This window comes from Cuculus canorus, chromosome 1 (assembly GCF_017976375.1).
Source record: "Cuculus canorus isolate bCucCan1 chromosome 1, bCucCan1.pri, whole genome shotgun sequence".
Classification (NCBI taxonomy): domain Eukaryota; kingdom Metazoa; phylum Chordata; class Aves; order Cuculiformes; family Cuculidae; genus Cuculus; species Cuculus canorus.
In genome coordinates, this window is record NC_071401.1 from 134,060,375 (window position 1) to 134,084,462 (window position 24,088).

A 24,088-nucleotide genomic window follows, 5' to 3' on the forward strand; every position below is an offset into this window, starting at 1 on the left:
CCATCACAGTAAACATTTATAATTTTCATTTGAGTAACTGTTCATGTACCCGAGAGAAAAGAGAGCCAACCTGACCCCCATCCTCTTTTCTGTGGGCCTGTACATTTTATCACATAGGGAAGAGGAATACTCTGAATGCTTCCCTCAAAGGGCACAAAATGAACAGCAGTTTCTACACAGATGCCTGACAAAACCAACAGGTATTTTGGAAAGGTAACGTATTGAATATTACTTGCTACATCTCTGCAGAGATTTCTATCAAGATTGGTATCAAGTACACACTTGCATTAAAAAAAAGACACAGAACAATAGCAAATGTACTTGTATGTTGAAGCACACTTCCATATTATTGAGGTCAGCATCGTATCTTTTTAAAAAAAATCAAATAGTTACAATAAGGTCACTAACCTGCCCCTTACAGTCTACAAGCCTCACAATTTCTTATTCCCCTTTCCCTCTAAGCTCCCTATAGATTACTCATTAACAGTTCCTAATGCCACCTGATCTTCCAAATAGAAAGAGTATTTCCAACTTTTTTATGTAAGTGGAACAGCACCTCACCCACTGTCTTAGAATTTGTGACACAAATATTAGCCATGCTTCACATACTTACTTCTACCTTCTCACTGGCTCAACGTCCGCTCAATTTATCAATAAGACTGTACAGCCGTTGTCCCCAAAAGCCTTCCTCTCCTCCCCAGGCTCCTTCTAGCCCTAGAAAGGACAGTAAGCACTGAAAAAAATTCTGCTTCAGATGCTATTTGCGACCTCAGCACTGTTGACATAAAACCAGAGTACACGAGCACATGGGCAGTCATTTCAGGGGTACTGTCTGGAGGTATCTGTCACCATCTTACTGCCCCAAACAACGTGCATGGCTATAAAAGCAAGAGCATCTCAATTACAGAATAGGTGAAGTGATACCCAAACCTACACATTTAAGCAAATACTATGCTTTTAAACCAGTTACGACCACAGACCTTCTTTATGCCTTTTATCCTTTGACAGACAAACTCAATGGCCAGAAATGCAATCAGCAAAGAGAACTGCATCAGATTTGTCCAGAACCATTCTGCCACTGAGTCTGTTTAGCACTACTGCAGCTTTTAGTGGGATTCTAATTTCCGCCTAATTCATCCTAATTATTAGAGCCTCTGCAGCAAATTTCAAATGGGTATATATTAATTATGTCAACATTCTATAGAATAACAGTGTAATCCAGATGTTGCTGTATTCCAGAGGAATACAGGAAGGCTTTATGTACCATGATAGCTTTTCTGCGCTTCTAATACACAGTAAAAAACATTATCTTTCAGTGTAGTGCAGTACAGGAAGGGAAATGGTGACCCAGGTAAAGGCTCCTGTAACATGATTTTTCTTCCTTTATTCTTACTGGACAATTCTGTGTTGTGTGGTATAGCATGGTCTGTCAGTAGATGTACTTCAAAGGCATCTTCAGCTTTCAGCAAAGTTATACTCATTGATCCCTTATTTCCCACATAGATCACAGTCCTCTCAAAATTATTTGTGGACTAGGTGCTTCTTAGTACGCAGGCTGAGGCTGTTTGGTAGCCTCAGGAAGGCTACTTTCCCCTCTAAATTGGTCAACTGATACTAGCTTAGAGTAGTCTCATATATTAAAGCACTACACTTGACCAGTCTTTAATAATAGTGTGTATGAAAAGGAGTTCTTAAAGCAACAGGATACAGTGAAGTTTATGAGCAGGACCAAAATAAACTTTGAACTCCTGGGAGAAAATCCTAACAGTATATTGGTACATAAACATTTCCATTCTTCCCATTAAAAATATTTTTATATGTCAAATGCAGATAGTGCTGGTGAAAAAAGCAGTAATTTTATTGACATTCTTGACAGTGTCATATTTTATCTCATAACATCAAACAATTAACAGAAATGTTTTGTTACATATGCATGTGCTGCAGTAGTTGTCAGATACACACACTGAGGAAAAGGTTCTTTTTATTAAATTTTGTTATTTGAAATAGACCTGACTTCTGTCATTCACACAATTTTTTTCTTTTCAACATCTGTGAGCCTCTTGCTGCCACTTTATAAAAAGGAAAGGAGGTTTAGTCAAGCAGAGCTCTGCAAAACCAAGCAGATCAGTTTCTAGCCTTCATATTTTGGAAAGTGAGTTATCATTTAGTTATTGTGTTACAGGAACAGCAGTATATACCAATGCTAAAGCAATTGGCATGAAAAAAAAAGAGTGAAGTCTCAGTGCTAGCTTGACTAAGAACAAGATTTCATGGCAGTCCTGACAGCATTCAGCAAAGTCAAGTAGCTTGCCAGTATGCCCAAACTTGTGTCTTCAGCTGAGTAGAAGACATCAGGAGTATAATAGCTTATGTATTTCTGTTATACTCGCCCAATATATTCTTTGTTTTAGGATTTTAACTTTGCCAACACCTAATAATGAAAAAAATGTAAATTTAGATGTAAAAGAAAGTGAATTTTAGTTTCAGATTCCCTTAGGACAATGACAAGTCAGGATTCATAAATATAAAAAGTGACTATGTCATTATCTTCAAGGATGAGTGGTTAGAACTAAACTACTGAATTAGCCCAACCTTATAAAAACCAGAAAATATGCCAAGTGCTGCAGCAGGAGTGCAATTAGCATCTAAAGAAGTCAGTAGAGAGGCATGCCTCTCACACTAAAGTCAACAAGATAGTATCACATGATCACATCTAGATATCCCTGCTACAAAAAGATGTTTGCAAGACCCAAATCAATGGCTTCACCTTAGTATTAGAACACTCAAAACTGCCTCAAAGTTGAGAAGCCTGAACCCTTCAAAGTTTTTCTTGAGTTCTAGTATTTACTGACTTATAACTTATACCATACTCAATTCAAATTGTAGGAGGCATTTAAATATAAATGATTTTACAATAGTGCAATATATTAGAACATTTGGGTTCACTTACAACCATTATTTGTATAAAATAATTTTGATGCATAATGTATTTTTTTCAGCATCATTTGCTCACAGAAGCTGATGACGGAGAAAAAATGTCTCGATTCCTACTCCACCCAAACACACACTTCATCACCCCAATACTTGTGAGACTTGTGGTTGGAAGAATGAAGGCTATGCAGGGTAATGACAACTATAATCATGTGAACCATATCCAAGAATCAATTTCTGACACAACTCTCTAGTATCTTAAGTAACAACTAATAACTAAAAGCTGCAAGATAAAACAGAATCCTACAAACACTCCCATCTATCTTTCATAAGAATCAGAGGTACAATGAACCTTCAGAGCGTAATTCTTTAATGTAGTTTCTTGTGGAGTCTGAGAGATAAATCACTCAGACGTTTATCTGTATTTCAGGAAAAAAGTTAGACCATATCAAACTGTATTATAGTCTTGATTTCAATTACAGAGCACAATTTCATATCCTGGTGTAAAATGTTTCTGTTATAGAAATCTGATTCCAGCTCCAAACTGAACACCATCACATATCCTGAAAAGAAACAAATAATAAACAACGTCAGTGATACAGAAGGTACCAATGACATTAAAATCAGTTCTTCTACCCCCAAACTCCCAAGTTTTTCTATCTTTGGAAAGTTACAATTCAAATTTTAGCCAACAAAAGCTTTTTTAAACAAATGCTTTGCCAATATGCCATCCATATGGAGTATCTACATTTGCATAATAAGTCCCATAATTTTCAAATTGCTATTATCAATTCACATTTCACAAGCATGACAAGTAGAAACATAATCCAACTCCTGTACGAAACAGAGTATCTGACACAGTATTCACAGGCAAGAACAGGCGCCCTGAAGCTTTTCTATTCCATACTATAATATTTGCTTGGTGTAGGATAATTGGTTGCTAATAAATTACGTTGTTCTCCCTTTTTCTTTATCTATAGTTAAACTTGTTTTCATTTTTCCGGCAAAGACATCAAACTTGGTATTTATCCAATCATTTGGTTTTGAAAGGGGTAAGAAAATCCCATGAGCTGTCTTGAGTGATCATTTCCTCTAAAGAAATAATAAAACCTGCCACACAGCTACTCATACATTTCAGCAGCTGATCTCAAAGTTCCATGAACTTTGAGACCTGAGATGCAAAGTCTTGAACCAAAAAAGTACTGTGAAACTAACATGAACTGAAAGAAGAGCATCAAGTGCTGAAAAATCCCTAAACTGGCATTGAACAACAAAATTTAAAGGCAGCAATTCTCTCTGGCAAAATGAGACGGAAGTGCAGTAACCTTTAAAACCAGTTACTATTAAAGAAATTGGCATAGAAAACCAACCTGTCACCAGACTGCACCGCCATGGGGAAACAGTAATTAAGTTCTAATCTAGCAATGTTTCCAAGTCGGAGCACTATTCCAGCACCATAAGACCATCGGATATACTCTGCCAGTTTCTGCAGATGAGCCCTGGGACCATCACCTGAAAGCAAAACAGCAGGAAAACAAGAATCACAGTAGACTGTCAAGGTGGTCAAAGGCTAATTGGATTATCAGAGCTAGAAGAGAAGACTACTTTAGAGCATCTCCTGAAGACGCGAAATTTATTTACTACCCACAATTCCCATAAATGCCAACCAAGCACCTTGAACTATGACTCTAGTTGGATTGCTGGTTGATCTTCCTTCCCCTCCAGAGGGTACCTACTTGCATTAATCTGGAAATGAGGACTAAAGACAAAAGTAAACTGAATACTGAAAAGTATATATGAATACTGAATCCACTGACAAATGTCTTTATTCCATCTCCGCTAAATTTCACAGATCTGCTTTTCAATTATGCATAAACTTTCTCCCTCCCATAAAGATTCTACCACCCTTCCACCATGAGAGTCAGACATTAAATATTGCTATATCCCCAAACTGACTACACTGATACTGAAAAATTGTAGACTAATACACTGAAATATATCTTGAAAAAAGTTGGGAATGGAAAAAAAGGAATTACATTAGCTATCACATTGTCATCTACACTTTGACACCACCTTTTACTTAGTTCATCCCATTTAGGATCCCACTAAAACACCATCTTCCAATGTCCCTTCAGAATGGTGTTAGATATCAGCTGTTACCACACACTGGTTTGCAAATATCACTAATTCAGAGATATTACCATTACTGTGATAGTTCTCTTTCCTACAATTTGTGCTAGAATTTATGTAGAGCATTAAGAAAAAAAATAAAATACTGGCAATCTGTCAAATTTACAAGTTAGTAGCAGCAGCTTTTTGACAGGCAGCAATTTGTATTATACAGAGTAAACAAACTGCTTCTATGTAAATAGACCCAGAACAGCTCTCCTCTTCTTTTTGCTTTTATATACATAAAGAAGCAGGTTTTGTTATATACAGTTCTAGTGAGTCTTACCATAGTTAAGATTGCAGAGGTTTCCAGCATTAAGGAAGAAATGTGTTCGAAAAAGGTCTCCAAATCCTCCCCGTCCTGGCCGAAAAGGGAGAGGGGTGTATAGATGTAAGCCTCCAGCCCAGTAGGCCTCTCCTCCCAAGTAATCACCTATTTAAGTAAAATGTTGGAATAAAAGCATTTACTGCAGAATACATTGAAAGAACCAGTTGTTTAAAGTCTAAGAACACATCCTTAAGTTGTTTTACATTGCTTCTATACCCTCTTCCCACATGCCTTGAGCACTTTCCAACCTCACCACTACCAAGTAAAAAAACTGGCACTTACACAATTCTCTAAACCTTCTGAGTTAATTGCCATTTTCCTTTATTCCCTCACCAGAGCAGCCTGAGGCATGCACTTACTTGTGGTTCACCAGCAACTACCTCCTGAACACCTCTGAAATACTTGCCTTAGCTTTAAAAATGAGAAATTGACACAATTAAACAATTAGCTTTAACATACACTGAATACTGAATCCACTGATAACAGCAAGTCAGCAGCAGAGTACGGAACAGAAGGAAGCTCCTGGCTCTCAAAACACCCTTGTTGATCAGATTACCTTTCCCCAAAGATACCTGAAAATACGCATATCAAACAGATTTAATGTGACTGTGACTATAACCATCTTTTTCAGCTTGAACTTGGCTTACTAATTAAAGTGACATATTGGAAGTATGCAAGTCTGAACACACACTTGCTTTACAAAATTATCTTATGGCTTAACTAAGAACTACCAGGCTCTATTCCATTGTGAACTAATATATATACCACAGATCAAAGACATAACGCTTCCCAGATTCAAAGTGCAGAATGAGTGCAATTGTTTTTAAGGTATACAAAGCTTAATGACAGAATTTGATTCTTTGTTATACATTAACATTCACAATATTGTCAGAGGAGTCAGATTTAAAAGCCTCAGACCTTCACTCTGGGGTCCAATGCTGTACATACTGAATCCACGCACACTTGTTGGTCCACCAAGATAAAACCTAGAGAATACAGTCAAATTTAGCTTAATACTTCTCTCAAAGGAAATGTTTGAAAATATCTAGCCATACATCTAATATTGTTTTTCAGAGTTACAGGTAACTTTGTAACAAATTTAGCAAAGTGTATTTAAAGAAATTGAAGAAATTATATCTAAATCTCAATGCATTTCGCAAAAAAATGGAAGCATTACATAAAGATCAGTACCAAAGGTTCCCCAGAATCAAAGAAGAATCAGAATGCTGTCTGATTCTGCCTGTCGTAATAATTTTGATAGAAATACTGTAGTTAGGCTCTATCACATGTGAAGTATTTATTATCACATTATTTATTATCACACTTAGTATTTATTGTAAACAAATTTAAGTCTAAACAGTAGTGACCTTCAAACACTGCTGTGAGAAGGCAAAAGCCTACATAGTTACAACATGGCTTTACTTGTAAAAATATCTACAGTGTTATCTATGCCTGATGCAAAATTTTACTGGTGGTAAATACCAGTTTGCAACCATAAATGTTAGCAGGCAGACCTATGGCATAGCAAATTATAAATGTCTGCTACCTCGATATGAAAATCAGAACTGAAGGCATGGCTTGAGTACTAACATACAATTAAAGCTAACTAGAAACTTATTTTATTCTCCTCAAACCAGAACAACTACCGTTTCTTCTTTCACTACTGAGTTTTCTTTACATGATACCTGCTGAAGAAAATTAAGAAACATTTAAAAAACTTGCCTATCAGCTATACTGGATGGCTTGTCTCCAATAGGTATCAGCATTCCACCCCACAGTGATGCTGAAAAAACCTTTGAAGAGAAAAAGATGTTGTTTATTAATATGTATTACTTAAGCTCCCTAAAACCAGTATTAGTAAAATTCCATCACTCAGTAACAAGGAGAGCTCCCATCAGTCTGACAGAAAGTTACAGATTATCACAGTGTATGCATGGATATCACACCATAAGTAATTTTATTCTCGGGGAAACTCTTTATGGTTGCTGCCCTCTGTCTTTCATGCAGTGCTACATCTTGACAAGTCAATACAGCACATTTGAACCAAACGCTACTTTCGCAATAGCTAGTGGGAACACTCAGTTAGGTTCTATTTTCTTACGCATTTTCATGTCTTGAAATAAAGCAACGACACTGGTAGAAATTACTCCTGGCAATTTTAAACCCAGAGGAGACTAAGTCCAGCAAATAGCTACCAAAAATGTACAATTACTACTTGTCTGCAAGTTAGCCCTATAATTAAATGAAAATAAATCCTGCAACTCACTATACTGACATCAAACACAGATACATCATTGTTGCTTACCTACACAGTAATTCTTGGGAGCCAAACCACTATAATAAATACATTTAATCATTTGCCTGCTGCCTAAGTACCAAGTAGAAGTACTACTGCCAGATGGCAAGATCTATTGCGAATACCTAGGCTAACAGTGTTGCATAATTTCTCTAATTTTTCAGCACACTCCTCCTGCCTTCTGCCCTGAAAGTTCCCAGATGCCTCCCCTGCCATTATCAGATGTGAACTCATCAGGTGGTGAACACCTATGCTGTTACAGAGCACACAGCACATGCAAAAATCAGCTGCATGTAGGTCTACACTCATGAACAACAGATGACTTCAAACTATGTACACCACGTAATGAGATATGCTTCACTTTCCCTCACAATGTAGGCATATTACCAGTCATGGGAAAGACCAAAGTCCCCTTCAGGAAGCCATGAAACCCTTAACTGTCCTTATAGTAGAATACTTTGTCTCAACGGAACGTCAGCATGTTAATGTCAGATGACGACAAGTGCACACACTAGGCAATGCCTTTTCTTCCACCACATGGAAGGTGCAAATATAATGGTGTATTAAGAAAGAGACATAGCAAATGTCTCATGTACTACCCTCCTGTATTGACCTCATTGTTCTAAATCAGGAACTTCATCGCACTAAGTCACGTCAGAACAAAAGCATGAAAGAGCAGACTGACTGATCCTTATAGCATTAGCTCATTAGTATCTGCGCAAGGGAAGCAGCTTGGAGTTCTTCAGTTGTGTTGTTGGCATAATGCTAACATTCATCCAGTCTCCTAGAATTTCTTCATTATTCAAATACTACTTTAAAAGCTTTCAAGATGCAGAGATCTCCTCAGTGCTATTTTATTTTGATTTGGGTTTGTTTTTCAGTATGTTGGGATGGAAATTATTGTAACGTCTGATTTTTAAATCTTTATTATGAAGTTGCTGTTTAATTCCCATTCAGCTATGAGACAAGAACTTACTGCACTATCTCCATGTGATAAAGAACTTCCTTCTAAATACAGACAGAAATATTTCTAGTATATAGTTAAATTCTTGTTTCGCTAAGCAGAATAATGATTATTTCCACTTAGTACTAGCTCCATGTTGTCAAACATGCCTGAAACTTAAGACCTGTGTTCCCATAGGAAGCTGAAGTATATTAAATATGAACTTGGAGTGGAGTTATCCAGTGTCCTGCTCTGAAGGAAATCTAGTTGGTATACACAAGACCTGCTCTGCCAACCAAAGTAAGACTTCTAAGTGATGATGATGTAGGAATTTGCTCCAAAACTGCACAGTGACTCCAAACTGAACTAATGTCAACATCATATCACAAATCTGTGATGTGCTCTGCATAAAGGGTTGCAGATGTCTCTCATAGACTTCTCATGCTATCACGTGTCTTTCTTCCTGGAACTTAAATCATTCTTTGTGCACAAATATGAAGTTCAAAATGTTGTAGTGCAAGCTCAGCATTGTACTGAAATGAGCCTTCCTGTTCTTGCCCAACAGTTTTACATAGAAAAAATAATTACATGTTATGATAACAAAACTAGTAGTAATATAGTCATAATTTTCAATGACAAAAAGAAAACTAAACCAAGATTAGTCAGAATATGCACAATCAGGTGAAAGAGACAGAACAAAGGCTATAATAAAGTTTCTGAAAAATCACTCTTAAGAAAGATCACAAAGAATAGACATGCCCAACACTACTTCTGGAAGGAAAATAATTTATATGGTTAATTGTCAAACAAGTTGTTCTTCCCAAAATGCCCACTTCTGAAGTGACTCTGCATGGCAGAATATCAGATTAAAAATAAAGAGCGTTTCACTTTCAAAAAAACCCAAATCAAGATGTCTGCATCACCTATCTTTCACTTCCATGATTTTTTTTAATCCATGGTGAAAAATGATCTTAAGACATAGATTCAATAACCTCACTTGTTAACTCAGATCAAGCAATAATTATCTTTAAAAAAAATTACCGAATCCCAGATAAGTTGCTTATTCAACTGAAATTCAAAATCCTCTTTTAGAAAGCTCACGTCTCCACCTGTATAGCCAGCCAATTCCTGCAAAGACATAAGTTTATGAAAGTTGCAATGTATTTTACATGTTTCTTCCCCTTAAAAGTTCATCATGTCTGCATCAGCACAAGGTACACTGGTATGAAAGACAACTGAATTTTGGATCATCGAAAAAACATGCATGACCCTCAGAACAATGAGCTGCAATTTTCTCCTTCAAATACTTAAGGCATTGCCTTCTACATCATTTTGTAAATGATGGCAAAATAGAATGGAGCTGGAAAATTTGGCACCAGAAATCAAAACTTTGACTGTATTTACCTACACCTGAGATGTTATACGTACTAAAGCAGGGCTGAACAACCAGAGAGCCAGTTGCATTACACCAGCACTAGCTGAAAATAACAAATGAAGTGACTGAATCTGTGTTAGAGGTATTATCTAACAAATGGTACATTAACTAAATTATTGTAACAACCCTTCTTACTTAGAAACAGAAGAGTTGACTGCTGCTTATAAGAACACTAATGCTTCTAGTTCCAATGACATTTCAAAGCAATCTGCTTCTAAAGCACTGCAGAAATTGATTGTTCTGAAGTACTGACCCATACAGCAGAAAAGTCAGCTTTTCCAAAAGCTCTGAAAGTAACAAGTGAAAATAATTTTCTGTGCCAAAATTATACATGTTTATGCCTTTGAGTTATTTTTACCCAGTCCTTCATTTTTAATTCTAAGACTTACAAACTTTTTAAGTTGCAAGAGGACAGTCTGGTAGTCTTATGTTACAGCGTTAGAGATCAAGGACTGATACGTACTGTGAATTGTAGAGTAAATACTGTCATGGATAATGTATTTCAGCTAATAAATGACTTAACGCTAAAAGCTGAGATAAAATGGCAGTGCTCTTTGACCAATTCTATACAAATGAAAATCTGCCAGCATAAAGGTTTCATGACTTGAAAAGGCATACACTGTAAAGATAAAAAGTAAATACTGACCATCAGAGCCCTCTAGTCAACATACAATTAATTTCTAACTTTAAATGTCTTTAACATGAGTATCAATCACACAAATTAAGACTTATTCAAACATGCTTACAGATAAAATCTAATAACAGTGTAAGTGATTTAACGCTACCTGATTAATTTTCAGCAAAGCACCTCGTCTTGGCAAGATTGAAGAGCTACGGGAATCAATGACCATAGCATGCTGAAAAGTATGAAACAATTATTTTTAGGTTCTCGTATCTGTTGAATACCACAGAGTAACACTATTATTCTCCTTCAAAACCTCTGCACAGAGTGGAAGACAGCCACAGCTCCAGCTAAGGCTAGCGTAGCTCCATGGATCTGGGAACAATGTACCTACAGATTATCTTAGTTCTGACTTTAGAAGCTACATCAAATATATATATAAACACACACAAACACACACACACACACATATATATATATGTGCATATATATATATTTTTATATGTTTTGGCCATGGTACACACTACAGATATGACAGCAACAATGCCACAGTGCAAATCATGAATTTTGTGTCAGTAATCTGCAAATACTTTATCTCCTACAACTTGTAAGCTACAAGTTAAATATGAGAAGTGACAAAAAACTGGTACAGGAAAGAATATTTAGAAAAGGCACAGCAGCTCTAGGATGAGGAAATTTACTGATCCTGTCTTCTGCAAAACAAGACAATTCTGCAAAAAGAGATGGCAGATGACATAGAGGGAGGCCCCGCAGAAAGAACATGCCAGCTTTTGCAAAAGTCGAAACACAAGAACTATGAAAATACATTTTCTATTTGGACCTCCTGGATGACTCCATGTGAATGATGAAACACAGCAAAAGATGTTGGAAGTAAACCACGCAACCTACTAAGATAAAAAGCTCCTTTGGCATCATTTGTAAGTATTAAATGACTCAAAATGATGTGTTTTAAAAAAATATCAGGAAAAAGCCTTACAAAGAGAGAAGATTTAAGAGAGTGTCCACTTTCTTCTCGAACAGAAAAGGATGCTGTTCTAGCAAGGCAGCCAAGCTCTCTCCACACACCCTCCCACTTCAGTGTGTGATTGGTCTTCCAGATTGGTAACTGCAAATAAAGAATTCAGTAAGACATGGCAATATTTTTGCTACAAAATTAAAATAAACATTTCTCTGAAAAATCTTTCTCTCTAAAGTTTATTTCTACCTGAGCCTATACCTTTTGTTATCAAACTTCTTCTTGGATCAAAGAGATCCCCTTTTTCATTTCAGAGTAATGCTAATTCTGCTCCAGCCAAGACAGTCTCTCCAAGTAGGAGCACAAAACTTAATCCATCCGAAATGAAAAATACCTTGAACTGGGCTGACAGAGTGAGCTAGGCAGCCAGCTGCCTCTCTGAAATGGTACTTCAAACATTAAAAATTTGGAGAAAAACACTGACGTTTTTATATGGCCAAAATAATATTGAATTCTAACAAAAAGACTAAGGTGTATTGCCTCTGTCACTTTAAAATTGTTGATCTCTTTCAAATAATGACAGGTTAGCCCTGTGCACAAGTGTTTAAATCATTAAAAATGTAAATAAAATATTTGCAAAAATCAGGTGTGAATTAAACACAAATGAAGCATATGTTCCACAAAACCTTGTGCTACACTTACATTAAATTCTGTTGATATTCCTCTATCAGTTTCACGAAGAGAGCTCCAAGGGAACTGTCCAGTTACTTTATATAGGTTAACTGAAAAACTGAAACACAGCATTACTGGTAGGTTTGAAAGTGAAACTATTTAAGTAAGTGGAATTTTAAATCATCACAAAAACTTAAGAAATGAGCTCTAGAACTTTATTAACAAACCCTCAAAAAAAGGAATAAATTTAATTATTAGCCAAGGAAAGATTTTATTGTTTTATATTCCCTCACTAAAAAAAGTACTCAAAAATGCATTTCCTACTTTCTTTCAAAGTTTCCAGGCTGTGGTTTGAAGAATGACAGGCCATATGAAGTTTCCTTTGTTCCATAGGAGAACTGGAAGGTTACCTTTTCTGCACGTCCAAAGAGATTTGGGAACTTGAGCCCAAGTACCTACAGAAAATAAAGAAAAACCCCCACAACATTTCATATAGTTTGCTGTCTTTCATCTTAATTACATAATGAAAACAAGACTATCTACCACAAGAATGAGAAATGAAGATATTTAAAATAGTTGTAACAATGTGTTAATTAAGTTAGGTTTTTATTTGCACTGGCAGCAAAAGCTACAAGTTAATCATCCAATTTTTATTGCTGTCCAGCAGCTGCTGACTTAATCTGTATTCTCACTGTACCATCAGTAATGCTATTATTTCAAGTAAAATCTACCAGCCAGTTGCAAAGCCAAGAAGAATAAGTCTTTGGCATAACAAGAAGCTGCTCTGCAACTGCAGACTTTCCAGCTCATCACCAAGAAGAGTACTTGTCAGGTAGGGGTTCATTGGAACCGCAGCGATAAGCCAAGAGAAAATTACCAATACAGAGTCAGTCCCCCATATTTTTGTTTTCACTAACAAGATGCTTTTGCAATCAGTCCTGATGTAACCACAACATACCATTGCAATTCACCAATTTAGCAGTTTCCGCCAATCACAGACACTACAGGACTGTTCAACTGTTGTGCGTTCTATTTGAAAACAATATAAAAAAGGTACTGCACCCCGATTGCCTTTATCTAATAGCTATTGGAGGCAAATCAATCACCTAAACTGTTTGATGATGGCTACTATGCAGTTATCCAACTAAGCACAAAACACTACTCCAAAGGTTTATTAGTGTGAAATAGTAGCTCTATATGTTTCAGATAAATTTAAGAGATTAGAATATATGTCAAATCTATTTAACTCTTAAGGAAACATGATCTCTGCTGTCAATACCTGTGTAAACAAGCTATGCTTTTATGTCACTCAAACGTTTTACTTCTCCATAACAAATTAAAATCAAAGGGAGGGGTAAGCTGAGCAGAGAGAGAAATCACAGTAGCTTTCACACTGTTTTCAAAAGCACTACAACCAACAGGTAGGATTCCCCACTGGTTACATTTAGGCCACAACACCCTGCACATTGCTTTCGGCAGTGGAGCTGCATAAGCAGCTCTCAACTCACTGAGTTCCTATTCTCCCTGCACTTGCAAAACACCATCACCTGAGTCATGCAGTATCTTATCCAGGTTAAAAATACCCCTAAGAAGAAAGGGATGAGTCCCTTGATCTGGCTTATCTACCAGCCCCGTGCACAGCTGCACCATGCACAGGAGAAGGCAGAACGGGTGTAGAAGAGACAGCCTGAAAGCACAATCTAATTACACCAACACTTCTGTTAAAAGGGCATTAACAAAACAACTTCACAGCTCTTAATTTTTTGCTGAATTGGTAAATATTTTTCACATAACATTTTAATCTGATGCACCCTTAATTGAATCAAATAGAATCAAGTTCTGCAGTTTGCATGGTTCTCGAAAACCTTGCATTTTGCAGCCCAAAAAACTGGTACTAAGTTAAAATAGTGAAAACCAAGAATAATTTCTACATCCAACATAAAACATTTTGAATGAGAAGAAAAATACTTTAAATAGATCTCACAGAAAGTAAATGCCAAACTCTTTATTAATCTCTGCAGTTGATAAAGCATCTTAATTATTATAAAGAACTAATTAAAGTAATTTTAAGAATTAAAAAGTTAACATACTGAGTTGGGAGCTACAGCATTCTTCCTTAGCTCAAAATAGGCTTTTGCTGAATTAAAGCCAGGCTAATACAAAGACTCTTTAGAGACAAAGATCTAGCAGAGCCCAAGTAAAGCTGGATCAAGAAAATAATTTGGTTGGGATCAAGTCCTCACTTATTTAATTACCAAATTCCTTGCTAGATTTAAAACATCAAAGCAAGAGGAATATCCAAAGAAAGTAATAATTATGTGAAATAATCCATACCATACTGCCTTCATTGTTGCCAACCATAGTATTATAGCTTCCAGTTAGCCTTCTCAGTTCTGTTACCTCAAAGGTTACATCTAAACCATTTGGAAGGGCATCATCTCCTACAGAAGCAAACAAACTTATGTTATCTCTAAAGAGCTATTGAAAAAGAAAGCAGACAGATGATTATATGAAGTGTTCAAAAACTTGTTAAGTTAAATTAAATGATAATAGAAGTCTACATTACAAAGAAAAACGGCTTAAAGAAAAAGATGTCACCGGGATACAACTGCAGAATTTGGTTCAATCACAGTATAACTGTCTTTAATCACCAACGTGTTAGTTCAATTATGAAATAGTAACACCTGCTTGTTACCTACCCACTGAAAACAAGAATGTACACAAATTCTTACATTAGAATGAACAGAAATTGAAGCTGTCCAGACATGGCAAGAAGAATTTCATCACTAGCACAGAGCTCCCAGCACTCTGCAACTAAACACTGGAAACCATCCATTTCCCTCAAGACTGTTCCAAAACACAGCCACCAAGGGTACCTAATTCTTCTTGAAGGAGATGGGACAGCATCCCATCACCAGCAACTTGTAGGACTGCACTGCATTTCCGTCTCGATAACACAACCTTCCTCTGCTAAAGAGAACAGCAACGGGTTTGAAAAGCAACCACAAGCCCAGGAATGCCAACTGAGCATTACTTTGAAACCCTGCATACATTCAGCTTTCCCGTACTTACTATAAGCCATCTTTTAATCACAAGCATTGATACAAATACCAGTATTTTCTTAGGCACCAAGGATGTGTTGAAATAATGTCAGTTATGCAATGTATAATACAGGGAAGTACAGGACACATTTTCAAGCTCTCCCTCAAGTGTTCCTCTGAATCTTTGGATTAAGGGTTGTGTACTGTAATTATTTTAGTGCTGGAAATTCACTCATTTTTGCATGTATGTAAGTAGTATTTACATGCACATACACATATATTGATGTATACAAATACACCTTTCTCATAAGGATCACGGATGTAGACATACACATTTGTATATATAGCACACCCAAATGTAAAGTATATAAGGATATATGAGAAAATAAGTTACATACACAAAAGATGTCCTGTTACACAGAAAAATATACATTACAGGTATGCATGACTCTATGTGTGCATGAGGAAAAGAGAAGGCTCCAGGGAGACCTTATAGTAGCCTTTCAGTACTTAAAGGGGGCCTGCAGGAAAGCTGGGGAGGGGCTTTTTATCAGGGAGTGAAAGGACAGGATCAAGGCAATGGTTTTAAGGTGAAAAAGGGGACATTCAGATTAGATATTAGGAAGAAATTTTTTACTGTGAGGGTGGCGAAGCACAGGAACAGGTTGTCTGGAAAAGCTGTGGATGCCCCATCCCTGGAGGCGTTCAAGACCAGGCTGGATGAGGCTTTGAGCAACCTGATCTAATGGAAGGTGGCCCTGCCCAAGGCAGGGCGGTTGGAACTGGATGATCTTTAAGGTCCTTTCCAACCCAAGGCATTCTATGATTCTATGATAATGAGGCAATACATACCTTGACAGGTATCGATCAGAACCTCAACCTGTCTGAAGATTCCTAGATGAAGCAACTTTTCACGAGCTTCATGTGATTTCCTCATCACCTACAGGATGAAGATAAGTAGTTCACTCCTTCAGGCTATCAAAAAGTAACTAGGATAAAATAGTTCAAATGCAGCTAAGTCATTAAGTATTCACAGATTTTGTATACACAGATACATATATGTGCCTTGAAAACATAGATCGCAGCCACTTTTAACACTTGCATCTGTAAAGAAATAAATTAAACTCAGAGCATCGAGCTCAATTCCTATCTTCTGTTAGTTTGCATCGTAATAGTTATAATACCTAAGCCTATTATTCAAATAGGCTTCAGTACTTAAAGCTTATACACCTATTTATGGGGCCTACGCATTTCACAAAAAACCCAAATGCCCTATTCTGTTTAAATTTTGTCCAATTTATAGGTCTAATTGCCAGCTGTACTCCAAAGGAATCACCACCTCAAAGTGCAAGGACACAGAGCCTAACTAATGCTTCAATCCATTGTGGAGACTGCCATCAGTTATCTGTGCAGAGATCCAATAATTTATCTTAAACAAATTAACCGCAAGTATGACCTACACAGCAATTCTCATGTTGGAAGAATAAAGCTGAAAAAATATCTGAGAGTACTATTTGCCACCTCACGTCTTTGAGCTGAATACATCAGAAAATACAGTATCTGCCAGTAATTCACATTTAATTTTGGCTTCCATGTTACAAGACCGGAATCATCACAAAACTTGACAAAGTTGCCCCGTGTCTGAAGGGAGCAGCCTAAAGCAGGAAAAAGAGAAAATCATAACCTGAATAATTTTAAACAGTAGGTCTGATATTCACTATAGTACTTACATCAATAAGATTTTTAGCTTTGAAAACATCAGCAATTTCATACATGATAATGTCATCTTTGGTCCTTCCAAGTCCATCAAAATGCACATGCTGAACCACCACCTATATAGGACAAATATTCAAACACAAATGCTAAGTTTGCATCTAATAATGAACATCAAAGTCACCAATACAGAAATAATATTTTTGTCCAAGTGAAAAACACTGGAGATTCCTAGGCTAGTTACTGCTAACCTAATCGTCAGAAATCAGCACTATCTACAATTCCAGGAAGCTGTTCTCTTAACACAAAAATTAAAGAAAAAATTATTGGTTGTAGCAGAAAAGACAGTAACAGACTGTAGCTGCTGGGATTTTAGTGTTTCATGGATAAATAAGTCACTGCAGAAATCACACCAGGACACATAAGACAAAACACGTAGCTATGTGTAGTTAGCCAATTCTTGTATCAGCTGCACATAAGCCAAGGAAAAATAACCTACAAGCCATAATTAGTTTAACTATTAATAACATTGCTACTACTTGAGCATTATAGTTTAAAATGTATATTAATTTCATTAGTATTATGAGGTTTTATACTCTTAAAATCATTCACCTTGTTATACATTTACCTGGGATAATTTTATCTTAAAAATCACAACAATTCATGGTTAGATGGTACAAGCAGACTACAGTGATTGCAATTCCTTTACTTTCCCAGCCTTTTCAGTGTATTGTAATTTTAAGAATAAATTTTGTGAAAAAGAAAAGCTACGAATGCTTCATGTATTCACATATAATAAAACAGCAGAATAAGAGCAACCTAGCATTACTGCAAATGGCTTACAAAAACCCTATCAGGATATATACATAAAGAACCAATGTTATTACCTAAAAATTGGTTCTTTATTTTATAAAGAACCAATGCTATTGCCAAGCTTGTAGTGCAGATGACTCTGAATAACATGAGAAAAGGGAAAATTTTAATAAAAACTAAGATAACTCACAATATCTCACCCCTCTAGCACAGCTAAACATATAACGGCCCAAGCTAAACATGCTCTTACCTGTGAAATATTAAAAAGAAAAAAGTTACTATTCTCTGCTGAAGTTAGTATTGACCTTAGTAACACTAATTCACATGGGGGCACTTTACCTTAACCTGGCTAATACTGCACAATAGCAGATTAAGGACAGTTGCTTGGTTTGCTCCTAACCAGTGTTGCAGAAGCAGTCATGTCTTATGAGAGAAAGGGGAGAGTAGCAGCTGGGAACACATCTATTAGTTCAAAGCAGGATTTTAATAACAACACCTGTAATATGGAAAAAAGACCAGGAACCAGGCAACATCAGATTAAATTCACAGTACTAAATGTACTTGCACATCTCAAACCACAGTTCAGAAAGTTCTCTTAGGAAAAAACAAGCCAGGAAGGGTGCCAAGACTTTTCTCTTAAGAAAAAGTGTCAGGGAGTTATTTAGGTGCTTACATCCTTGTTTTCAAGAATTTCCTGCTTGGCCTCAGGTTCAACTTCAACCAGTTCAGCTTGTTCTCCCAAGGCACTAAAGTCTGGCCCACTCATTGGAAGAGGCTCCAAACTCTGAAAACGTAGAAGAAAACTGCATTTAAGATGGTACACGGAATTGTGATTTATGCTTATAGCAAAGGAAAAAGCCTATGGTTCTTGGCACTGTGCTCATCAGATCCTAAGGAGGGAAAAAATCAAAGAGAAGAATTATAATAAGGGGAATTACCAGCACACTTGTTACCTACCTGCTTGCTGAAACTTTTAACAAAAGCTGAATAGCTTCCACATTGAATGGTTTGTCAAAGATACTTTGCACTCTTCTAAAAATAACTTCATTTTTAAGGCATGCTTCCTCTTCTAAAAACGAATTCTATGTTCTTAAAAGAAAAATCTAAAAAAATCAGGGTGTCACAACTTAGTTTGGGGTTTTGGGAGGGAGAGGAGTGTGAATGTTGAACAATGGTGGGGGAAGGTGTTTTCTGCATATTACTTTAGTTTGCATATACTTATATGCTTTTATACTTCAATATTTCTCTTAAACGTGCCCTTCCAAGTAATGCTCAAGAACTTCAGGCCCTACCCATTGGAAGTGAACATTTTAGCCAAAACTGTTTCCAGCACAGCATGGCTTTATTTGCTATACCTGAAAGAGTCCTAAAATACAATGTGTCATAAAAATAATGGATTCAAGTAACAGTGAATAGAGGTTCACCTGCAAAAGTAGAGGTCAGGGTCGAATAACTCGGTAAATCTACTTTTAATCTTAAGTCACTAATACAGTATTTGCTGCATAATTTACGACAGCTGGAAGAGTAAATTGCAGTTACAGATCAGAATCAAATTAAATGAACACAGAATTCTCACTCCCAGTAGTTTTCAGGCAAACATGAAACACTGTATCTAAACAATAATCAGTTTATATGACAGATGAATTATATAAAATCAATATGAGGAAAACAAATTTTAAACAGCAATTAAATTATTCATAGTAATTAGACTCTCTGGAGCCTGACGAGCCCCCTGCAGCATTATACTCCTCAGTCTAATTAAACAGCATGTAAAACTCTGCTGGTTTTCAGCAGGCTTACAGGAAAGAGTTATTCTATCTGGGATCTTGAGGGATCATCCAGCCTATCCTTAGTCCCCTTACAAGTCAGTCACTCACTAATTATACCTGAATCACTGACATCAGTTTTAAATACCTCTGTGCAGGGGTTTCTGTCCTAAGAAATGCTTCTCTAATGAAGCTTTGAGGCATGGAGAATTACAGGCCTCCCCAAAGCACTTCAGAGCCTGTGTATCCTTATCCTTTGAAATCCCTAATGTTTAGAATCATAGAACTGGTTGGGTTGGAAGAGACCTTAAAGTTCATCTAGTTCAAACCTCCCTGTGATAGGCCGGGACACTTGCCACTAGACCACGTTGCTTATAGCCTCATCAAATCTGGTTCCAAACACATCCAAGGATGGGGCATCCGCAACTTCTCTAGGCACCTGTGCCAGTGCCTCACCACCCTTTCAGGAAAACATTTCTTCCTAATGCCTAATCTAACTCTATTCACTTTCAGCTTAAATTCATTACTGCTCATCCCATCACAGCACACTCTGATAAAGAGCCCCTCCCCAGCTTTCCTGCAGGCCCCTTTAAGTATTAGAGGGCTGCTACAAAGTCTCCCTGGAGCCCTCTCTTCTCTAGGCTGAACAACCCCAATTCTCTCAGACTGTAAGACAATTTCTGTTGCCGCTATAACCACTACTTCTTGTCCTACCACAACTAACACTGAAGTCTTTGCCATATTCTTTAAGAACTGGCACATGGATTTGCAGATTTTATGCTTTTGGTTCTCAGACTGCTTCGGGCATGAGAAACACAGTAGATCTCCTTAACTCACCCCGCTATTTACTGGGGAAGCGCAAACCCCACCTCCCCTCCTCTCCCTGAGAACTGCGCTGGTGGCGCTGCTTCTCCTTGTTTAACGGATTGGGTGGGTGGGTGCTTTTTTCAATTTTCATTTGGATTTTCCTAGTTTCATTTACGCAGCCTGTCTCTTGGAAGGGCTGACAAAGTTGACAAGGTCAACCCCAATCAGGGAAGGCACATCTGACCACCGTAATGGTATGGGATGAGATGCACTCAGCAGGGTGGCTCAATCCCAATCCCAGCTCTGGCTGTGTCCAGTGGAAGTGGTACAAGAAGCAGTTACTATTACAAAAAGTGGACTATTTTTGACTTAAGCTTAAGTAGACTTTTCATCTAAGCAACTGTGTTCTTTGAAAGTTAAGACAGAATGTCCCTCTGACAGCATGTTTTCCTTAAAATGGCGTTTTCCCAGACAGTGTTCATTCTCTGGAGATGACAATGTCTTGTGTTCAGTGTGGTTTGTGCTGAACAATGGTGTCTGCTGCTATTATCACATCTGTTTGGAGTTTTCTTCTGATATCCAAGGCAAGGTCAGGCAGAGCTGGAGCCAGCTCCAGGTCATCAAGAGTTTTGACTGTTATGAAGTTCATAGTAACATTAAAATTAGACCTTGGAAAGGAATAGAATATGCATAAGATTTCTAGGGGGATTTATACACGTGTGTAAGTGGGAAATCCGTTCTGTCCCAGCTCTGGTCTGGCTGCACACGGTGGATGGAGATCGCTCCCCGTTTTGCCCAGCCCTGGCAGAGGGTGCTGCTTTCTCACATCCCAAAAGGGATCTCAGACAGTTTTATCTGACGGCATTTCGGTGTCAGAGAAGCGCGGTCGGCGATCGCCCCGCCCCGGACTCGGCCCGAAGGTCGCGGTTCGAGGTCGCCTCAGGCCTGGGCGATCGACGCCCACCAGAACCAGAACCCGCGCCCGAACCCGAACCCGAGCCCGAGCCCGAGCCCGAGCCCGAGCCCGAGCCCGAGCCCGAGCCCGCGCCCGCCGCGCGCTTACCCGTGCGTGCACGGTGCCCATGGCGGAGGCGGAGGCCGGGGCTCAAGACCGACATACGCAGGCAGCCATAACAGGCAACCCCGCCCCGGCGTCCCGTTGGCAGCCGGGAGAGGAAAGAGGCCGGGCGGAGGAGATGCTTCCTGCCGGGAAGGCGCGCGTGCGCAGGCAGGACTTCCACGGGAGGGAGTGGGGGAGGGGTTGTCCCCAAGTCTTCGTCGGTTTTCATGGATGTCCGTTTAGAGCAGTGCGATGGGGCCGAGGCGCTGGTGCCGCCTGTAATACCGAACTGGCGGCAGATAAACCTCTCTGAGACCTGGCTTGGGGTTTGGGAAGCAGCACCCTCTGTCAGGGCTGGGCAACACGGGGAGCGATCTCTATCCATCGTGTGCAGCCAGACGAGAGCTGGGACAGAACAGATTTCCCACTTACACATGTATAAATCCCCCCAGAAATCTTATGCATATTCTGTTACTTTCCAAGGTCTAATTTTAATGCTACTATGAACTTCACAACAGTCAAATTTCTTGCTGACTTGGAGCTGGCTCTGCTCTGCCTGACCTTGCCTCGGAGATTGGGAAGGTCTGCAAACAGTGGCGAACGCAGAAACAGACCCATCTGTTCAGCACAGATCACGCTGATGTTATCATCTCCAGAGAACGAACAGTGTCTGGGAAAACACAGTTTTAAAGAAAACATGCTGTCAGAGGGACATTCTATCTAACTTTCAAAGAACACAATTGCATAGATGAAACTTTACTTTAGCTTAAAGAAAATATATTCCACTTCTTGTAATAGTAACTACCTGCCTCAGGTGGAGGGGGTGATCAAAGCAAACCACTCCTAGCTAGGTTTCACAGGCAAAAGGGGTCTACAGGGAAGCTACGGAGGGACTTTCATGAGGGCATGTAGTGATGGTACAAGGGGGAATGGCTTTAAATTGTGTGTGTCTGTGTGTGTGGTGGGGGGGCAGGGGGAGATTTAGGTTAGACATTAGGAAGAAATTATTCACGATGAGGTTGGTGAGCACTGGCACCAACCTAGAGAACCTAGAGAAGTTGTGGATGCCCCATCCCTAGAGGTGTTCAAGGCTGGGTTGGATGGGGACTTGAGCAGCCTGGTCTGGTGGAAGGGGTCCCCTGATGGAACCAGATAATCTTTAAGGTCCCTTCCAACCCAAACCAGTCTATGAATCTCTGAATGAATGAACATTGCAGTACATAAAGCAGGAATAGCTCACTGGACCTCACAAAAATCAGCCTGGTCATTTTCAACCAACATTAAAACTTACTCTTCTAAATTATTAAAACTAGAGACAAGGCTGCTTTTCTTCCTGCAGACCCAAGTAACAAGTTTCCCTGGATTAAAATGATGATATATTATTTTCTTCATTATTAAGAAAATAATAAAATATATACAAATATATGAAATTGCAGCCCCACCCTCCCACCCCTTGATGACTATGTCACCATAGATACTGCAAAGCAGGGATGGGAAAAGGGTCCCAGGCTTGGTGGAGCTGGATTCAGGAATGCATGGATCCAGGATCAGGGGCAAAAACAAGACAAGGTCCTCAGTGGATGACAGCCATCAATGAAGAGAGTGATGCTCGTGATTCCTGCTTTATACCAAAAATGACTCATATAGAGTACTTTGTTGTTCAGTTTGAGGTCACCTGTCCTGTCTGCCTTTCCCTGCAGGCGTGAGCTTTTCACTTCTTTGACTTACAGCCCTTCCACTTAGGAACAATTTCTTCACCGAAGAGTTATCAAGCACTAGAACAGGTTGCCCAGTGAGCTGGTTGAGTCACCATCCCTGGAGGTATTTAAAAGACGGGTTGATGAAGTGCTTAGGGATATGATTTAGTAGTGGACAAGTATAGTTGGACTTGATGATCTCAAAGGTCTTTTCCAATCTAGTAATACTATGAACTTGAGGATGGCCTTGGTTTCTACAGGAATAAGTATAAGAAATGGCCTTTCTGCATACCAGTGCCCCATGTTATTGCTTCTAAAGAGAACCACTGTCTCAAAACTACACAGTTGGCTTTCAGAAAATGGAGTTACTCAGAGGTGGTTTAGCTGGAAAGTTAGACAACTGATTCTGCTTTAGCTCAAACGGGAACACAAAGAAAGTAGGTTTTAATTTAAGGTGACTTTCAGGTCCAGCTGGAGCACAATCAATCACCTCTCAAACTTCAGAGTAACAACCTAAGTTACTACTTTTAAAAAAGCCACCTTGCAAACATTAAATCTTTTAAGTGTTCAATGAAATTAATACATTCCAATTTAACTTCTACTAGGTGAATTCTACTCAAGAAAGCTTAGAAAACCTGGTAACAGAAGAGATTGTCTTTTTATTTTAGAAAAAGGAGACAAAAATGGAGCTGTGCACAACAGAACAAGTAATAAAGACTGATTTACATGTAGTTAATAGACCTATTCCTGTACACAGAATGAAGCAATTGGCATTCTTGGTTAAACTCTAACACATGCCAGTAAAACTAACATTTTGCA

General features: G+C 38.3%; 1 protein-coding gene across 1 annotated transcript; it reads right to left on the minus strand.

Moving 5' to 3' along the window:
* Window positions 1-1,837: 1,837 nt before the first annotated feature.
* SAMM50 (SAMM50 sorting and assembly machinery component) lies at window positions 1,838-21,733 on the minus strand. Its single transcript, XM_054075373.1, has 15 exons — window positions 21,576-21,733; window positions 18,613-18,723; window positions 17,144-17,245; window positions 16,266-16,353; window positions 14,707-14,813; window positions 12,697-12,827; window positions 12,403-12,490; window positions 11,722-11,850; window positions 10,888-10,959; window positions 9,709-9,795; window positions 7,151-7,221; window positions 6,347-6,414; window positions 5,387-5,533; window positions 4,302-4,443; window positions 1,838-3,494 (listed from the first exon to the last, which is right to left on the minus strand). The coding sequence occupies exons 1-15, from the start codon at window positions 21,594-21,596 to the stop codon at window positions 3,449-3,451; spliced, it is 1,410 nt and encodes a 469-aa protein (XP_053931348.1). The 5' UTR covers window positions 21,597-21,733; the 3' UTR covers window positions 1,838-3,448.
* Window positions 21,734-24,088: the final 2,355 nt, after the last annotated feature.

What these genes read in the sequence shown, in the direction of transcription:
- SAMM50 (XM_054075373.1), bottom strand. Translation starts at nt 21,596, where the DNA reads ATGGGCACCGTGCACGCACGG. An exon ending in CCTGGAAACTTTGAAAGAAA is followed by an intron (nt 12,491 to 12,696) that starts GTAGGAAATGCA and finishes GCTGTGTTTCAG; the next exon opens with TTTTTCAGTTAACCTATATA. An exon ending in CCTCTGCAATCTTAACTATG is followed by an intron (nt 4,444 to 5,386) that starts GTAAGACTCACT and finishes TTTTGCTTTCAG; the next exon opens with GTGATGGTCCCAGGGCTCAT.